The 17,641-nt window shown below is 38.2% G+C and overlaps 1 protein-coding gene across 3 annotated transcripts in view; it reads left to right on the forward strand.

Moving 5' to 3' along the window:
* Positions 1 to 17,641, forward strand: part of CRYBG3 (crystallin beta-gamma domain containing 3) — an 89,131-nt gene that overhangs the window by 15,700 nt on the left and 55,790 nt on the right. For all 3 annotated transcript variants that reach the window (XR_011902772.1, XM_072327676.1, XM_072327684.1), the window contains one exon: positions 10,494 to 10,930. Coding sequence is in view for 2 of the 3 variants with exons in the window: in XM_072327676.1 (XP_072183777.1) it covers positions 10,494 to 10,930 (437 nt within the window). In the remaining variant the exon portion in view is untranslated. The remainder of the gene's footprint in view (positions 1 to 10,493; positions 10,931 to 17,641) is intronic.

Consider the following 17,641-nt stretch of genomic DNA (forward strand, 5'->3'; position numbering starts at 1 on the left):
TAGAATTATGTTTGGCAACCTAAAGAGTTAGGCTGTGTGTTTCATTATCTTTTGAAATAATACCTGGCTGTTTGGCATTGTATAAGCTTTAGAAGGAAGGTGCAGCTTTCAATTACCGGAATATGCTGGCTGTTTACACATACTGAGTGCTTCCTGTCTTAACTTCTTTCCCTTTTTCTTAAGCTGATCAGAAATCTTCTGATATACTTTAACAGTTTTGTAATAAGTGTAATAAGTAGTAATAAGTGCTCTTAGCTCTGTAATTTTATCTTTTGTGCACTGCAATTACAACTAGTTAGCAAGAAGTGATTTTATAGAAGTGGTCCCCATCAACCCTTTTTTCAATGGATAAAATCCTTTCTTTTCCTGCTACTGTTCCCTCCAGCCCACACTTTTTTGATAGTATCACACTGTTCAGTGACTGACATTGCTCAAAATAGCATCTTGTACAAAGATAACAAGAGTGTAGCTGAACAGTTGGAAAGAAATGGAGTTCCGTTTCACTTGTAAAGGAAAATGTATGATATAGAAAAATATTCCAGTTTCATTCATTGAGACATCAAGGTAACTATCTGAAAAGATGTCGTGCAGTTACCAAGTGTACTTTGTGAGGAAGTTTAAGGCTGTCTATCTGCATTGTTATCTTTGAACCATGTCCCTTCTTACCCATTTCTGGTGAATAGTGACTACAAATTGATACCATGTTGAATCTGTTTGCCACTGAGTTAATGATCCGTTGTGCTTCTGACAGACCTACATAGTATGATTTGTTATTTTTTTTTATATCCACTGGCCATCTCAGCAGAAGGCCAGAGCTGGCAAAGAATCTGTAAGTCTCTGTCTTAACAAAGTCAGACATTTTAATGTAACTTAATGGACAAGTAGAGCTGAGAACCATCCTGAGCTACCATAGCTCTTCAGCTGTTCTGAAAGCTTTACGCACTCTTTTATTCCCTTTGATGAAATCTTTAGCTGTGTGGGAGAAAAAGTTAATACCTTAGGAAATTTTTACGTTTATGTGCCAGAATGATGTTATCGATAGTCATTTGATCGCCTTCTAAAAATTTGATTGAAATATATTTACTACATTAGTTCATTGCCAGAATATTCACTATAGCCTGCTACTGTTTATTTACAGATTTTATTTGGCTTCTGTTTCTTTGAACCAGAGCTGTAAACAGTGTAAATGCTCCATTTGAATGATGTGATTGTTGAACACGTGGCTGTAAACACGTCTTGTACTTCATGTTGTCTTTGCTCATCATCTCTGCTGCATGGTGTCCAGTGTGTGTTAGTGTATCTTTAGCCTCACTTTTAGCACTGCAGGGACTTTGTTTTTGAAGGGAAAATTGCAATTATGTTTTCTGTAAAGGTCCATGAATACATCCTTACAGTTACTGGCAATATCTTTAAAACAGAGATCTGCAAATAGAGCATAGGTCTACTAATTGAACTAATGCCACTACTGTAGTGAGCTGCATGCCGTCAAATGTCTACTTAGTATAGCTTTGAAGAAATCACACAGCACTCTTGCTGGTCATGCTTGTGCCGCAGGTCTAACCTGGGTTTCTGTGATATTACTATATAGTAGTTACTACTCCAGTGACTGGTGCTTGGGTTACCTCCATGGCAGTGAGTGGTTTCAGTTCCAGACTAGAGGCTTTGCTTTGGCAGCATAGGCAGATGGACTTGCCTGACAGTCATCCCCAGGCATCCTTCCTGTAACAGTACCTGGAAGAAATAGCATGTTCTTCTGTGATTGATCAGGAAAGAGTTCTTAAGCAACTAGGCATAAGAACTGCCCTGTAAGCTTTGCAAAGCAATTGCCAAAGTTTGAGAAAAGAGGTACAAATGTGATCTACTGAATGTATAATTTAGTCTGTAGTATTTTGATAGCATTAAATATTTTATAATTTAGCCCAGAGGCTAAAGCCTGGATCATAATTGCCTCAGTTAACTAGAAACAGAGATTCTCAATCTTCATAGAAAGCAGAGGCAGAAAGTACACCTCTACCCCAAGGTGAGAACACTTTATCTGTCATACCTGATCTAAGTTTGTCTAACTTGTTCTCAAAGACCCCCAGGGATAGAGATCTCTAAGATCTCTACAACTTTGTCATCAGACAACTGTTCCACTGATTTCTTAAACCTTGTAATTAAAAAGTCTTTTCTCAGCATCCAATCTAAAGTTTCCTTGCTACAAATTAAACCTTTTACTAGTTGTCCTGTGATAAGTACTCCTGCATACTGAATATTGAGAAGAGATTATTCTGAAACTCTGCATTCTCACAGTAGTTTCATTTTGGGTTAGAGATGTCTGTATTTAAATGGTAGATAAACCATTACAGTTTTATGTCAATGACTCCAATTATGTGAGAAGATGGAGCCAGATTCCTCTTGGAGCTGCAACAATGAGTTCCAGTTAGCTATAAGGATTTATTTATTTATTTCCCCCTTTGCTATAAGAGTGGTCAAATATTGACAGAGATTGTGCAAGAACATTGTAGAATCTTTCACAATGTTCACAATTCAAAACTCAGCAGTACCTAGAACTGAGTGAATCCACGTAGCTGTTCTTACTAAATGTCCATAATTCTGACTTCATCATTAGTTTGAAATTCTGAGTAAATAAATGAAAATTAAGCCAAATGTCATAGCTTATTGCATGGTTTCCTTTAGCGTCATTTTGTTTCATGTTGTTTTTATTTCATATGATATGTTATGTAAGCAATGTCTGCATGCTTGCTGAATGCCCTCGCTGTAGACCCAGTAGAAATGAAAGAAATGAGTCTTTGACTTTTGGGAGCCAAGGAAGCTGGAATATTGCTGCCAACCATGAATTTTTTAAAAACTGAGCTGCTTTTAAAAAACGTAACTGTTGCTGCCCTCAGAAACAAACTAAAGTCAAAACATTTTTTTGGAGTTCATATGATCTCCTGTGGAATCCAACAGCAAATCTTTTCCTCTTTGGCCAATGTTTAGTCTTTCTTTGGAATGAGATGTTATAGGAGAGTGCATAGAATCTTCTGTTTGCCCAGCACTCTTTGTTAAGTAATGGTATTATCTATCAGCTGTATATGTTTGGGAAGACATTTCAAGATCACGCTACCTGGTGTCCTGATAAGGTCTTTTGTCATACCAGAGGTTTTTACTAAAGATGATCCTGAAACATGCTTCCTTCTTTACTACTCTGGTTCTTCAAAGACTGTGAGCAACTTCATTTCAGGATACAACGGGCTTAAACCTTGCTGAGTCTGGTGTGTAGAACCGCTGAGGAGACAGATGAGGAAGAGAGTAATGCCAGAAGCTATAGCCTGCCATTAGAATTTAAGTACGTGGGGAAATCACGCTGTCTCACCCTGTTCCCAGCACACTGCCTACTTGTACGTGCTTTTTTTAATTTATTTTTTTTTTTAAACACTGAAAAGGTGAATTTGATTTTTTTTTTTAAATTATTTTTGAATATCAGAAATGACCAAGTAAAAGAGTAAAAATCATGTCATGACTGTAAGAGTATTTTAATTAAAAGGCAATGAATGGAAGAGTAGTTCTGGGAGAATGTAAGGAAAAGGAAAAAGACCATTTAAATCCATTCTCCAATGGCACAATACTAGACCTAATCATAATTGGGAGATGTATGTATATATTGAGAAATGAGTGCCAGTTCTTACTCTTCAATCAGAGCTTTAAAGTAATTTCAGGAGGAAATTCAGAGAGGAGAATTTCTAAAGTGACTTCAAACTGTATGAACAGAGTTTCTTTAAATTTTAACGTACACTTCCTCATTCTAGAGACTTTCCCTGAGTTAGAATTCACCATGAAGGTGACCTCACAGAAACTTTATTTAAAACTCTTTTTTTTTCCCTTATTTGAAGCCTTTGTGCTTACCACCTTGCTTTCTGTGCACTTGTCAGGAAAGGTGTCTGAGTATCTCAGCTTTTATGCGAATGCCAGAGTTTCAGAACATCTTTGTTTCATCTTTTCTTTCATCATCTGACAAGTGAAATGTGTTTGGTCCCCTCAGTGTTTGAAAAATTCAAATGGATAAACAAATTTTAAAAGTCCCAGTGCTGAACTTTCAACAAAGGCCATCATCCTTCCAAATGTTAAATAGTCATTGAATTTAAGTACATGCATTTAAAAAAAAAAATAAATGCAAAACTTAAACAGTTTAACTAAAAAGTCCCTCCTGTTGTTCAACTTTTACATCTAATTAAGCTGTGATTTCATTAATTTTCTAATTACTCTTTTAGTGTTTACATGACTTGATTATTTTTCTTTTCTTTTTCATGTCAAAACAAGCAGAGAAAGGAGAATGTGGAAGGAAAACTTTGCAGTGTGAAAAAGTCAGAAGGCTCAGAGGCTCAAGGCATTGGTTATTTATGGGAAATATAGAACCCAGATTTAAGTTGAAGCCCCAAAACTTCCAGGACTGTCTTCGTTATTCTTTGTTTGCTTTTTCCTGATTAGTTAAAGCTATTATTTAGTGAGAACAAGCAGATTTTTACAATAGTAGAGATCTCTTGCATCATGTCCAACTCCACTTTAATTACTGGTATAATGAAAACAAACAGAACGCTTTGTGTCAGAGTTGTTTTTGAATCTATTTCTCTCATGAGCACGAGCAACAGAAGACTATTAGGAGATCTATTTATTGCGTGTTTTGTTGCCTGATAGTTCCTTTTCCTGATTTTTTTGTTTTTCTTAATGCTATGACAGTTTGTTTAAACGAATCTTGTTCTCAGTCTCTCCCACTACATCCAGTCCTTTTTCATCAGGTTTGCCATAGGCAGTAGGGGCAGTTCGCATGAACTATGTCTGGTGAAGAGGCTCAGGGAAGAACTTACCACTCTCTACAACTGCCTGTTGTATAGAGGTTGTGGTGATTTGGAGTCATCTTTTGCCAAATAACTAGTAAGAGGATGATAGGAATGGCCTGAAGTTGTGCCCGGGGATGTTCAGGTTGGATATTAGGAAATGTTTTTTCCTGGAAAGTGCCATCAGGTGCTGGAAGCAGTTGAGTCACCATCCCCGGAGACGTTCAAGAAACGTTCAATGTAGTACTAAGGAACATGGTTTAGTGGGGAAATGCTGGTGGTAGGTGGATGGTTGGACTAAATGATCTTGGAAGTCTTCTCCAACCTTGGTGATTCTATGATTCCCTCTTGTTTGAAAGTGCCCAACTTCTTTGCCTCATGCTAAAAACATGCACCTACATTATATGGCTCAGTGTGTCCCACTCCTTGCAAATCAAGTGGAAGATTACAACAAAGATGCTGCACCCACCCAGAGAAGGGAAGTCTGCTGAAAACATGGAGCAGACAGTCATCATGGGAATGTACTAATCTGTCAGTAACCTGAACTATCTCCATGTCAATTTTGTTTAGTGTACAAGATTTGCATGCAGTAGAGCTGTTGAGATCAAATGAAATGCTCGGAAATTGTGAAATGAAATGTGGCCTTCATAGCTATGTTGAAAGCTCAAAATTAGGCCCGGGAACATTGTTAATTTTCCAAAATGCCCAGCATTTTCATCTGACTTGAAAATCGGTGACTCAGAGATTTCTGCACACTAGTGAAGAGAAATTCTAGAGTAGTGCTGCAAACATTTCTTGAATGAGCAAATTGTTGGGGTTAAATGGCTGGGTTAGGATTCTTGAATGTGGATCCTGATGACTGGCTGTCTTCTCTTGCATCAATTCTGTGGTGAAATGAGGTGGTTAGGGTGCAGAGGTGCATCCGGTGGCCTGTGGGGTGTTCTCCATTGGCAGCTTCCCCCACAGGAAGACAGACAAGTTGTGAGAGGTCTCCAGGCAGTTCTCTTGAGCTGCTGCTTCATAATGAGCACTCACTCAGTGAGTGAAACCCAAAATGTCTCTCTGCTGTGTCTGGGAGCTAAGCCTTTGTTCATGGAGATCAGTGTTTTAGTGCTGTTAATGTTTTCGTTTCATTCACTTGTTAAGGCAATAAAAGAGGTTGTATTCCTGGCAGACTGACACAAACCCTGCCAAATGAGAACCTCTGGCAATTTGAACTTCTGCCACTTGGCTTCCAAGAGGAGGGCAGCTACCAGGGCTGCTGGTTGCAGAATGAATTAGGGACTGAGCAAGCCTGGCTGGCAGAGCAACCCCTGTTCAGTTGCAACTGGGTTCTGCACAGCAGCAAGCCCTGTGCCTGTATGTAATTCAGTTTGGGGCGTACCTCTGTGCCACAGCCAGCAGTGGATTACAGCCTGGAAAATGTACCTGTCTACTGCTGAATAAATCAGCTCAGATAGTCATCAGACTTCAGACACGTATTGTGGGCTTGTATGTTAAGTCCAAGTTGACAGCACTCCTCGGCAGTGGTTGCTCAAGCAAAGTGAGACCGCAGCACCTGACTGCACAGTAAATACAGCTTTGGTTATCACTGCAGCCTCTTCAGTCACCTGATTAAAGCTGCAGGCTTGTTTCCTGCTCTGCCAAGTTTCCGCTCCATGCCAGCCCAGCTGTGTGTGAGATCACAGGACCATAGGGTGGTTCTGGTTAAAGGGACTCCAGGATGTCATCTACCTGGTGCCTCAGGGTTTGCCCAGTGAAAGCTTGGAGTCAGGAGCTGCTAACGCGATGAAAGACTCATGAAAGCTTTAGACAGCATGTCACAAGCAGGGGGATTCACAGAGAATGGGAAAGGGAAGGCAAGGGGCAGACTGATCGCAGTCCGTGTGTGAAGGGTGTCTCCATAAAGACAGTGCTATGATAGGAAAGCTTATATCTTTCCTTGAATCAATGAGGATCTTGAAGGTCTTGAGGACAGGCGTGTTTCTACCCAAAAGCAGTTGTACAGTACACCTAAGAAACTTCTCAGGCTGCTGTGGCACTGCAAGAGGATCTTTTTATTCTTTTGACCAGTGAAACGAAGTGTAACTAGTTTCAGAGTCAGTGGTGTTCTTCCACCATTGTAAATATCTGCTCAAGTTTAATTACGACACAGATGCAGCTGTTCTGCTGAGATGAACTAAAGGCCCGGGCTGCTGAAAACTGGTGGGACATACCAGGGTAATAATTGCTCTGCGTATACCGAGCATCCTTTCTGTGTTTTCCTAAGCTGGTGCTGTCATAGGCAAGCTCAGAGAACGACACTGGAGATAAAAAGTGAAAGTTATCATGGTGCTGCCTTCTGCAATTGCTGTCATAGTGCTGTGTTGTTCAGGCGCTTGTGTCTGAAACCTCCTGCTGTGTTAAGGCTTACTGGATTTACAGGTCATGCGCTTTAGTCTGATTAATTTGAATATGCCATTATCCTAAAATGCATACTTAAAAATCTGAGACGGGAACAGGTTTTTCTGAGCAACATCTAAAAGGCGTTTCAACTTGGAATTGAAATTTTATGTTCAATTGATAAAACGTCAATAGCTGATGCTCTATTTTACAACAAAGTGGAACAGAGAATAGGAAGTAGGGACTGATTGTAGGATTGATTATATTGAAGAGAGAGAAGAAGGATTTGCATAGGTTCTATGTTGGGACTTAATATCCACATGTATCATCAGCTATGCATGGTGTAAATGTTCTCCAGGGCTTTATTATATAAGATACTCCTCATAGTTAAAAAGGTATGGAAGGACCCTTTCATATTAAAACTTCCTGTTCTTTTGATTTAGCAGCAATTAAGCAAGGAAAGGAAGATTAAAGAGCAAGAAAGTCTAAATAAATGTCTGTTTCTGGAAACAGAGACTACAAAACAGCTTTTCATGCAGGATATAAATTATGCTTATACTTATGCTTGCAAAACACTGCTTCTTAATGTCTCAGAGATGCTAGGGGAAGATTTCAATATGCAGAGATTTAGCCGTGCTTGAAGTCTCAGTTCCTAGTAGGAAAAAGCATTCCTGAATATAAATGTCTTAAAAAGAAAATAATTTAAAAAAAAAAAAAAGGAGATAATACTAAATAGTTAACAAGTTTTGAATTTAATATTTTCTTTTACAGTTAATACATTCAGCTGTTAATTTCATATTGTAGTAATTATGACAAATTTTTATAGCCTTTAACAGTTACGTCTGCAGAGGAAATAAAGTTTGTATATACTTCCAGTACTGAGATACTCCTCTAAACCTGACAAATTTGTGTGAATCATGTTCAATACAGAACAAGGGACAAATACCCACCCTCACTTAAAGTTAAATCAAAAGCTGGTATTGAGCAATGCTAAGAAGTTGATTACAGTAAAACGTTCAAGTTATCATCAAATTTTGGAAATTAAACTTCTTGTTTCTGTTTTATACTGCTTTCTACAAAGCACTTATCACTCCTATGTGATAAAGTTAATTAGTCAAGAGATTAATCCCGGATTTGTGTGTTAACTAGATAGTTTGTCTAGTACTAAAGATACCAACTAGCACTATGGCACTCCTGTAAGCTGCTCTGTCTTCTGTCTCATTTTCCAGGCATGGGTTGGATAGAGTTGACTCGTAAGATTTGGGGCTTTTTCACTTTACACAGATGACTGCATCTCTTGGTGACATGTGTGCAGTTAATTTACGCAATGTATGGGGAAGCAGGTAGGGTTTGTCATGGAGGGAGGGCAGAAAAAACATCTAAAGTTTGATTTAACTCACTGTTGAAAGTGTAATAAAAGTTTAATGTAGTTAAATGTCTTACCTGTATGAATAAAATACAGGTTGTATGAATTTCTCAAGGCACCTTAATACCTTTTAATTTCTGTCCTCACATAAGCAATTCAATTTTCAGCACATAAATCTAGACATTCAGTATTAAGCAATTGCATCTTCTGTCTGATGAAAAAGGTGACAAAATATTCCTTGAAGATTAAAGGCTACTGCCCCTTAACAACACTAGTTTTAAGAAGTTGATGCTCCTCCAAGCATGTACAAGGCGGTGTTCATTAAAACACTTTTTTTCATCATTGGCTTGATCCTAGATGCAATATCAACAATCAAGCCTACTTGCTAAGTTACTTGAAATTCAAATATTTTCATGTTGAAATAACATTAGTAAGCTAATAAATATAGTAGCTTTCTGATTGGATTCAATACCCATATCCATACATTGGATAGGTGTTTTCCAATTTGAAATAATTAGCGCTGTCCAGTGATATTACTGACACATCTAAAACTTACACAGGACTTTTTATTCACGATTTCCTTTCTCAGTCCTGCTGAGCCAGATAGAATTCATCTAAGAAAACCAGGTATATCTTTATTCTGTTTTAAGAAACTGGCTTGAAATCACAAGAATAGTATTGTAAAGGTGAAATAGGCAGCGATGGCATATAGCCCCCTCTGCAAAAGCAGGGGATGGAAAGGTTTGGAGGGGAGGTTCCCAGCAGCTCTTCCAGGAAGAAAAATGAATGGTGGTTTAAAGGAGATGTTGACCTGTGTTAGTGTTAATTATTTTCTGTAGGCTTATAAACTGCTCTTGTGGGCTGGGTGCAGGGAAGCAGTGATGTGTAGGACTTCAGCTGTGTAGCAAAGCGTGGTTTGAGGTTGGTAGGATATGGAGCTGTGTTGAGAGCACAAATAGATTTGGAAATGCAGCTGTGTGATTACCTCTGGAGTTGAAAGAAAGATTATCAGAGAGTCTGCAATGGGAGTCACTGAGCGTAGCAGATAGGATTAAGCTTTAGCACAAGCTGACTTTTGTATTCAAATTCTGTTCATTATTCTTATTTTTCTTTTAAAAGAACAGGTTACTAAACAGTTATGACCGTGTTATGTTTGTGTTTTGCTGTTGTGTGCTTGTATGTATCTGCAAACTGAATAAGTGCACAAAGCTTTTTCCAGGGGTCTGGACTTTTTCAGTTTGCTTTTAAGCACTTAATGGTACACCTGAGTTGAAGCATAACCTGAAGGAAGGAGAGCAAGTCTACTAGTTTGTTGCGGTCCTCCTGGGTCCAGAGTATGCCCAGTCTACAGGTGTGTAGCACTTGACTCCAAGCACTGAGAAGAACTGAAAGTTTCAGGAACAATAAGAAAATCAGCTGTCTGTCTGCCAGTACAGCAGTATATCATTTACCTTATACGATCTGTTAAGAAAGAGCTGCTAAAAACAACTTACTTTTCGTTTTAACATTATTATTTTTTTAGACCTAATCTCATAATTCCCTTGTGGCAGGACATACTTGTCAGTAAATAATACTGGACACGTGCTTTCATTAACTAAGAAACTCTCCTGCTTATTTGTAATATAAGGGCATGAAAACTCATTCTTTACTTTTTCCTTCATTGTTTGTTTTTTTCTGCAAGTTGAAGTAATGATTGTTCTCCATCTTTCTTCCCTTGTTCCACCTCCCCAGCAGCTGCCTTCTGGTTCTTCTAGCCTATGTAAGCCTCTTGGCTTTTTCATATGTGGAGAGAAGAGCACAGGGGTTTGGTTTTAAAAAGAACTTTCAAAAAACAGATTTGCTTAGAAGCAAGTTAAAAATACGAAATTTGACAATGCAGGGAAATGACAAGAAATGTTGCCTTTATCTATCTTTTGATTTTATTTCAGGTTTATCCGAATGAAGAAAAGAACCATTCCACAGAAGAACTCAGCAAGTCTGATATCCAAGAGGAGCTGAAAAAGGCTAATAGCCTTCCTAGTTTGACTCCTGGAAACAAAGCAGCAGATAAAGACAAGCAACCCCGAGAAGGTTTTTTTCAGTTTCTTGGAAGCTTGTTTAATCTTGCAACAAAATCTTCTTTGGTAGACTCTAAACCACCCGCCTGCCAAGATGAACCCAACAGATGTGAAAAGGATTTACAGAACACAAATACCCTTACAGAGGGCACGCAACCACAGCACCCAAAAACTGAAGAGCCTGTCTGTTCTACAGCTAGAATAAAAGAGGACTCCGTAAATAAAGATGACATGATCTTAAATAACATTGGGAAAGACAGCTCACAGGATCAGCAAGGAGGCCGGAAACGATCTGCAGATGTGAAAAAGTAAGTTTTGTATTTTAATACCAAATTAGAGTAAAGCTTATGTGTGCAGAGAACTGTGGTGACTAAGTTCTGTTGGGTGGAGGGCAGATGACTGACATTCCCAAGAACATTTTGGAGTGTCCCTGACTTAACTTTGTGCTAACCTCTGTAGTAAATACCAAACTAAATGGGGAGAAGTCAACTTCTACAAAATATAACTTTAAAAATGTTTTTCTAGAAGTTTTCTGACCATGGGTGGTAGATTCATTATAGATCATTCTAGATACAAGAAGAGAAAAAATGTGGCATTTAGAAATGCATTTAGAACTGTAGCCTTATTTAAAAGAAAAGAAATACAATACTCATTTTATGTCTTCACTATGGGCTAAGTAAAGGTTAAGATGCTTGTCATTTTTGTATTTCGCTACTTCAGTGCTTTTACTTCTGCAAGTAAGGCTTCCACATCTTTAAGTTATCTTCCGTGGTTTATTTAACTTGGCATTTTTGCTTGTTTATGTTGTTTCCCTTTGTTCTTAGCATTTTTTCTGTATTTAAAAGGTTATGTAAAGTACTCAATTAGCCTAAATATGGAACATCCTCAACGGTCCTGTAATATTTCCAAAAAAAAAAGATTTCTAAAAGCATCAATGCCAAGGGCACCAATGCATATCCAGTAGTAGAAAAGCTAAAATATTGCCTGTGCTCTACCAGGTATATTACAAAATATTCTGTCTCTGGTATAAGCATGCATAGTATTCCAAAACTATTTGTAGCTGTTACGTTGCATATTTGACTGTTTTATTTTTGTTTTTTCAAGTTTTTAAGTTAATGTTAATTGCATTCAGTCCACGTATCTATGGCACGTGAAGCATTTCATCTCCAGACAGAAGATCAGAGATTCCCAAATTAGCTGCATAATGAATTTTGGCTTCATTATGCCTATATCTCTTTTTCCCTGTTATTCAGTTGACTGATGATTTTGAGCATTGGTAATTCACCTCTATATTATAAATGCAGTGGTGATCAGGATATGATTAGGGGCCATGTCACCTCTTCAGGTGAACCTTAGGCTATGTTTCCACCACCAAAATACCGTACTGTTTGTAATAATAACAGTTGTGTTTTCTTAAGTACTCTTTGGTTTGGTCTGATTGTTACAGTCAGTCAGTTTGTATGATGGATTCTTAATGTACTAGCACGTGTCTGACTGACACTCTTTCCAAAATGCGAATTGCAGCCCATGACCACTTAGCTAGTCTATCCCTTTAGTTATCTTGGGAGGCCTAGATGTATAATGTTATTCAGTCTGGTTTCTGAACAAACTGTGCTTTTTCTTAAAAGGTGTTGAAAAGGCTGGCGTGCTTCTAAAACCTCTCACTGTTTTGCTGTTTGCTGTTTTGGTAGTATGCTCTGGAAGCTAAAGATGAAGCTGTGTGCCATAATGTCAGGAGCTGTGCAGATGCACAAGTTACTCCTTCCCTCAAAGAGACCATAGTAAAAAATAATGCAATTGGTGTCAGTAAATCTTTCTCACTTTTTGCTTCAATTCATGTAGTTTCTTCCATCTTGTATCTCAGTGTACTTTCTACTGTGTTTTCTTCAGTGCTCACTCTTTCTCACTTTCTCCAGAAAAAGTCTTTCTCACTTTCTTCTTTCTGCTAATCATATCCTTCAGTTTATGATGATGGTAATTTGTTCTTTATGCAGTTTTTTCCTCACTCTTTTTGATAACAAAGTAAATCAGTTTATATGCTGTAGTCCTGTCGTTTACCTTTAGTCACTCCTGTCTCTTCAGATCACTATGAATATTGGAGTTTTCGCTAAAGGCCCAAAATACAAGGGAACTAAACATGGCAATTGCAGCTTGCAATGGAAGAGCAGATGAGAGGCAGCCGTGTGTGCATCTCCAAAGAATTCAGTCTTTTTTTTTCCACTCAGTCTTCTGGATGATGCTATATGGAGATGGCGCTCATTTCTCCTTCTAGGTGGAAACCTCTGGCTTCTGCTGCCTTTTCAGTGTATGAAGCAACTTTGTTTGACTTTTCAGTTTTGTTGATGCTTACATGTCTGTGACTGGGATTTATGAGAGAGGCAATGTGTTGAGGGGTTTGGGTTTTTTTGCTGTTCTGTTTGTTTTATACCCGTGCACTTGAGTAGATGTTGAGCAGTAGTGGATGAGATGCCAAGCAGTCTACACACGTAGTTGAGAAGGTTGGGCAGTCACAGTGTTCAGAGAAATGCAGATTTATACATAAGGCTTACACAGTTTAGAGGATTTGAGTAATAGCTCACTAAAATGACCTCTTTGTTTTGCACGGGTATTTTTGGGGTTAGATTGGTTTTATTGAAATCAAAGAAAGTGTTGCCGTGTGTAAACCTTAACCTTAAAGTTGACGTTTTCAATTGACCATATTTTAATATGGCCTATATTGTGAGATAACCTTTGCAAATTGGTATAGATTATTATCTTTGTGGTTTACATGTCTTATAATCAAGCAAGAATAAAAACATTTGTTACAGGTTTGAAGGTAAGAGTGAGTAGTTATATATAGAAAATGATTGTGTTGTTTTTTCTTTTTTTTTTCCCAGAAACTTTTAAATGTAGCTGTTGTAATATTGGACGAACATTTAAAACACGTTTTCTTTTTAAAATTGTTCTCAATAGTTCAGTTTACATTCAGCCCTTTTTGGCTCAGCACACTAAAAGGTTGGGAAATCTCTGTGCAACTTCTGTGTATGTTTTTTCTCTGCCTGACTACACAGTGTGAACTGTGTTTTGAAGCAGTTACTGAAGAGAAATCGAAACAATAGTGTGGAAGCAGAGGTTTGTACTGGTCACTGTTTTAAACATTTGAATTAAGAATGCCTGTTTTTTATATTAAGGAGATGGTTATGTCAGTTTTATTCTCTTTTAGTTTATTAAAGTTTAAAAGATGTAGAACAAGTGTTTTTTCTTTTTTTTTCCTTCAGTGCTAGTTTCAGTGCTAAATATTCACTAACTGATTTTAATTTAGTGTAGTTAAATTGTAAAAGCACTCTTGCTTGTTGATGGCCTGATAGTTTTGTAGAATGTACTGCAAACTAGCTAGCTGTGAGTGCTAAAAACGTGAACAGTGATGGGCAAAAAGATGTAGCAGAAAGGAACAGAATGGTCTTCAAATATCATGAAGGGAAAGTGGTGATGTGAACGTGGTCTTCTGATAATATCTTGAGGATTGGGTCCTAAAAGACAGCTGAAACACATTAGTGATCCATACATATTCAAAGGCACTGTTGATTCTATTTATTGTTATATTAAAACATAGTTTTTAACATTTATTTTAGAGAAGAGTTGAAATGTAGGGCTTTACAAATATTTAAGGTGACTGCAAATATGTATTATTAATCTTCTAACTGTTTCCTTTGTCAAGAGGAACATTCTAAATGAACTTGTTAATTCTAAACTACTGTTTAATATTAAATTAGAGGTTGTTATCTGTGGTTGGGGGGAGGCTGCAATGGTAAGTAAAAGAGGAACAGTGGTTAGGTTGCATAATCTCCATGAGAGTTGTTTTTTATGGGTTGTTTTTTTTTTTAATGAAAAAGAAGAACCAAGAACTTTCAGAAATTAATAACTATCAAGTGGTCTCAGAGCATGCAAGACTGAGACCCAGACAACCTGATTAACCTCATATCCTTAAAGCAATGTTTTGCAAAATACAAGGAAATGAGATTGCTCTGGCTTTGTAGACTGAGGTTACTTCTGCCCTCAGTGGGAGGCCTGGCCTTTAGTAGAGACTCAAATTTCCAGGCCTTGAGCCAAGGAGAGTGGAATTTGTGAGCTCAGTCTGTGAAGTGTGTGTTTGCAAGGGACTAAACACGTAGGCCACATTATTTCTCCATCACCCTCACTGGCTGTCAGGCTCAGTGGTAATTGGTACCTTAAGGGCTTCTACTCCTTTATCCAGATGGTAACAGGTGGTAAAGAAGCAGAAGAGAGGACAAAACCATGATAAACTGGACAAAGTTTCTAGGCAATAGTTGCTGTAGACAGTAATGTAATAATTGCAATACTGAAGATAAATGGTAAGAGTTGGGTTGGCTAGGTCTCCTCAGTTACCTCACACAGGAGGGCATCCAGGTAGGTCTTGAATATCTTCAGAGAAAGAGATTTCCATAACCTCTCTGGACAGCTTGCTAACAGTGTTCCATTGCTCTAACAGTGAAGAAGTTCTTCTCTTAATTTGCTCTTGTTAAACCTCACCAGGTTCCTCTCTGCCCAGCCTGTCCAGGTCTTCCTGAATGGCAGCACAGACTTCTAATGTGTCAGCTATTCCTCCCAGCTTTGTATAATTAGCAAACTTGCTGAGGGTGCATTCTGTCCCTGCATCCAGGTCCCCAACCTTGATAATTCTGTGATTCTGTGATGAAGATTTTGAACAACACCAAACCCAGCACCAACCTTTGTGGGAACACAGTAGTTACAGGCCTCCATTCAGATTTGCAACATTGACACAACCCCATGAGCTCTGCCAGTCAGACAGTTCATTGCTCTTTAATACTGAAGCAAACAACTGGGCTTGCTCTCTTCTGTAAGAAGTTGATGACGAAAGGGTGTTGTTGGCAAAATGCAGTGATAAAATAACACTCATTTAGCTGTAAGTGGGAAATAAAAGACAATGTATTGACTGATACATGTGGAAAAATCTTAATAGTCCTCAATGGATGAGTAGAAAGTATAAAAATAGAAAGTTTGTTTTAGTTTTAGACATTATAGTCCTTACTAATGAGATTTAAAAACAACCTTTAAATGATAAAATGATACTGAAAAGTGAAACCAGTGAAACAGTGGGAATTCACTTCGCTTAGTTTCTCACCACTGAAAGTCTCTGTGGGAGAGATCCAAGTTTCATAATGTAAGCAAAAACGCAAAACATGATTTTACTCCACTATATTTCTTGCTTTTAACTAGGAAGCAGCAATTTGGCTTCAGAATTGAAACTGTTTCCCTAAAACTCCTGAAAAGGGCTCTCTTGCATTATGTGACTACCAGGTTCTTAGGAATGCTTGTCATAGTAATTGGCATTACACCTTACAGGAAACTGAGAACATAACTCAGACAATTTCCTTTTCTTTTTCCCATGGGGAAAAGAAAGAAAAAGGTTGTGAGATTGATGACCCAGATCTTTTCTGTTGACTGCTTACCATTTGCTTATCTTCTCATACAATTTTTTAAATTTTTTTGTAACATCCAGTAACTGTAAGTAGATGTTATTTATAGTGAAGTGCTTAAGAGTATTACTTGTGAAATTGCATGGCTTGCTTTGGAGTTCAGCAAGAAGCTTTATTGCATTGCTGAACATGACTGATGAGACAAAAATCGAAGTTGTTGAAAACTCGAAATGATTCTATTGTAAAATCCTGACCACTAGTTAAGATTGTAATACTCAAATTTAACAGAGTATTTAGGATGCTAAATTCTCCCTTCTGTTATGATCCTTGCGGACATGGAAGTAAGAACTCTCCACCCACTGCTGCAAGGATTTCCTAACTGTGAGTAGAAGATGAGAGGGGGTGATTTCAAAAGCAATGCTCTGAACAGTCTACTTTTACACTTTGCACCCTACCAAGAGCCAAGTTATTGTAATAGTTTAGCTAGAGTATTGCAAGGTATTTCATTCAGAAGGAGAGGTAGTCTTGAGAAGTGAGGAATTTGAAACCAACTGCAGATCTTTTAGGTTATATATTGTTGAATTTAGTGAGGCTTGGTCTTCGTTTTGTTTTTTGCAGATTGTAAAATCCTCCAGATAAATCTGGTTAACGTTTTTCTTTCAGAGCTTGTCATTCACCATTGTATTACTGGTCAGAAGCAGTTTTGTAGTGATTCAGAAACACAGGCATCATTTTGTCTGATTGATTGTATAGTGTGGTTTCGGTTCATTGAGCAAGTAGTAGCATTCATCTTTCTCCATAGTTGTCTTTGGCACAGAGTCAGGAGTAAATGGATGAATTGCAAGCAATGGTCTCACCAGGTAACTCTTGAGGAATAGTGTAGAAGAATGGGGAAGCTAGTGTGGCATTTGCTGAAAATGAATCCATCTTGTGATCAGAACAGTGTCCTCCTCCTCTGTAACTGTTTACCTATTACTTGCATTAAATACAGGACCTTTATGTCTTAAACCACAAGTGTGTGTGCAGTGTAACAGTGTCTGTCCAGTTCTGTAAGCATTTGGTGAGTGACTGCTGCAAAAGGAAGAAAAGAACTGTCATGTTAATTACTTGTGTTAGAATATATCTACACTGTACATGCAGCTACATGCCTACATAGCTACGTAGTACCCACAGACTCAAATTTCAATGAGAGCCAAAATCTCTGTAGCTGAACACACGCTTGTGATGATAAGGACTGTGCTGGGGTTCAGCAACCTGTTCCAAGGTTGGGGTAGGTTAGTAGCAGTACTCTGCTGCTGGAGGAATGCAGCCTGCCTGGGCCTGCCTGCTGGGTGAATACCTGCCCTGAGCTGGGACGGGTGCCAGAGGAGAGGTGGCTGCCGGCACCAAAACAGAGGTCTGTGCCTTTTCTGAGAGATGAAAACTTCACGGTGCTAAGAGTAATTCATAACAGATGTATGGTACAAAAGTCAGCTAAATTAATTAAGTTGAAAAATAAATAGTGATGTTACTTCTTTTCCATTTTTTGTGGGTTATTCAACTGTGGAACACATTACACAATAGTGACTGTTTCTTAGAAAT

Source organism: Excalfactoria chinensis, chromosome 1 (genome assembly GCF_039878825.1).
Source record: "Excalfactoria chinensis isolate bCotChi1 chromosome 1, bCotChi1.hap2, whole genome shotgun sequence".
NCBI lineage: Eukaryota > Metazoa > Chordata > Aves > Galliformes > Phasianidae > Excalfactoria > Excalfactoria chinensis.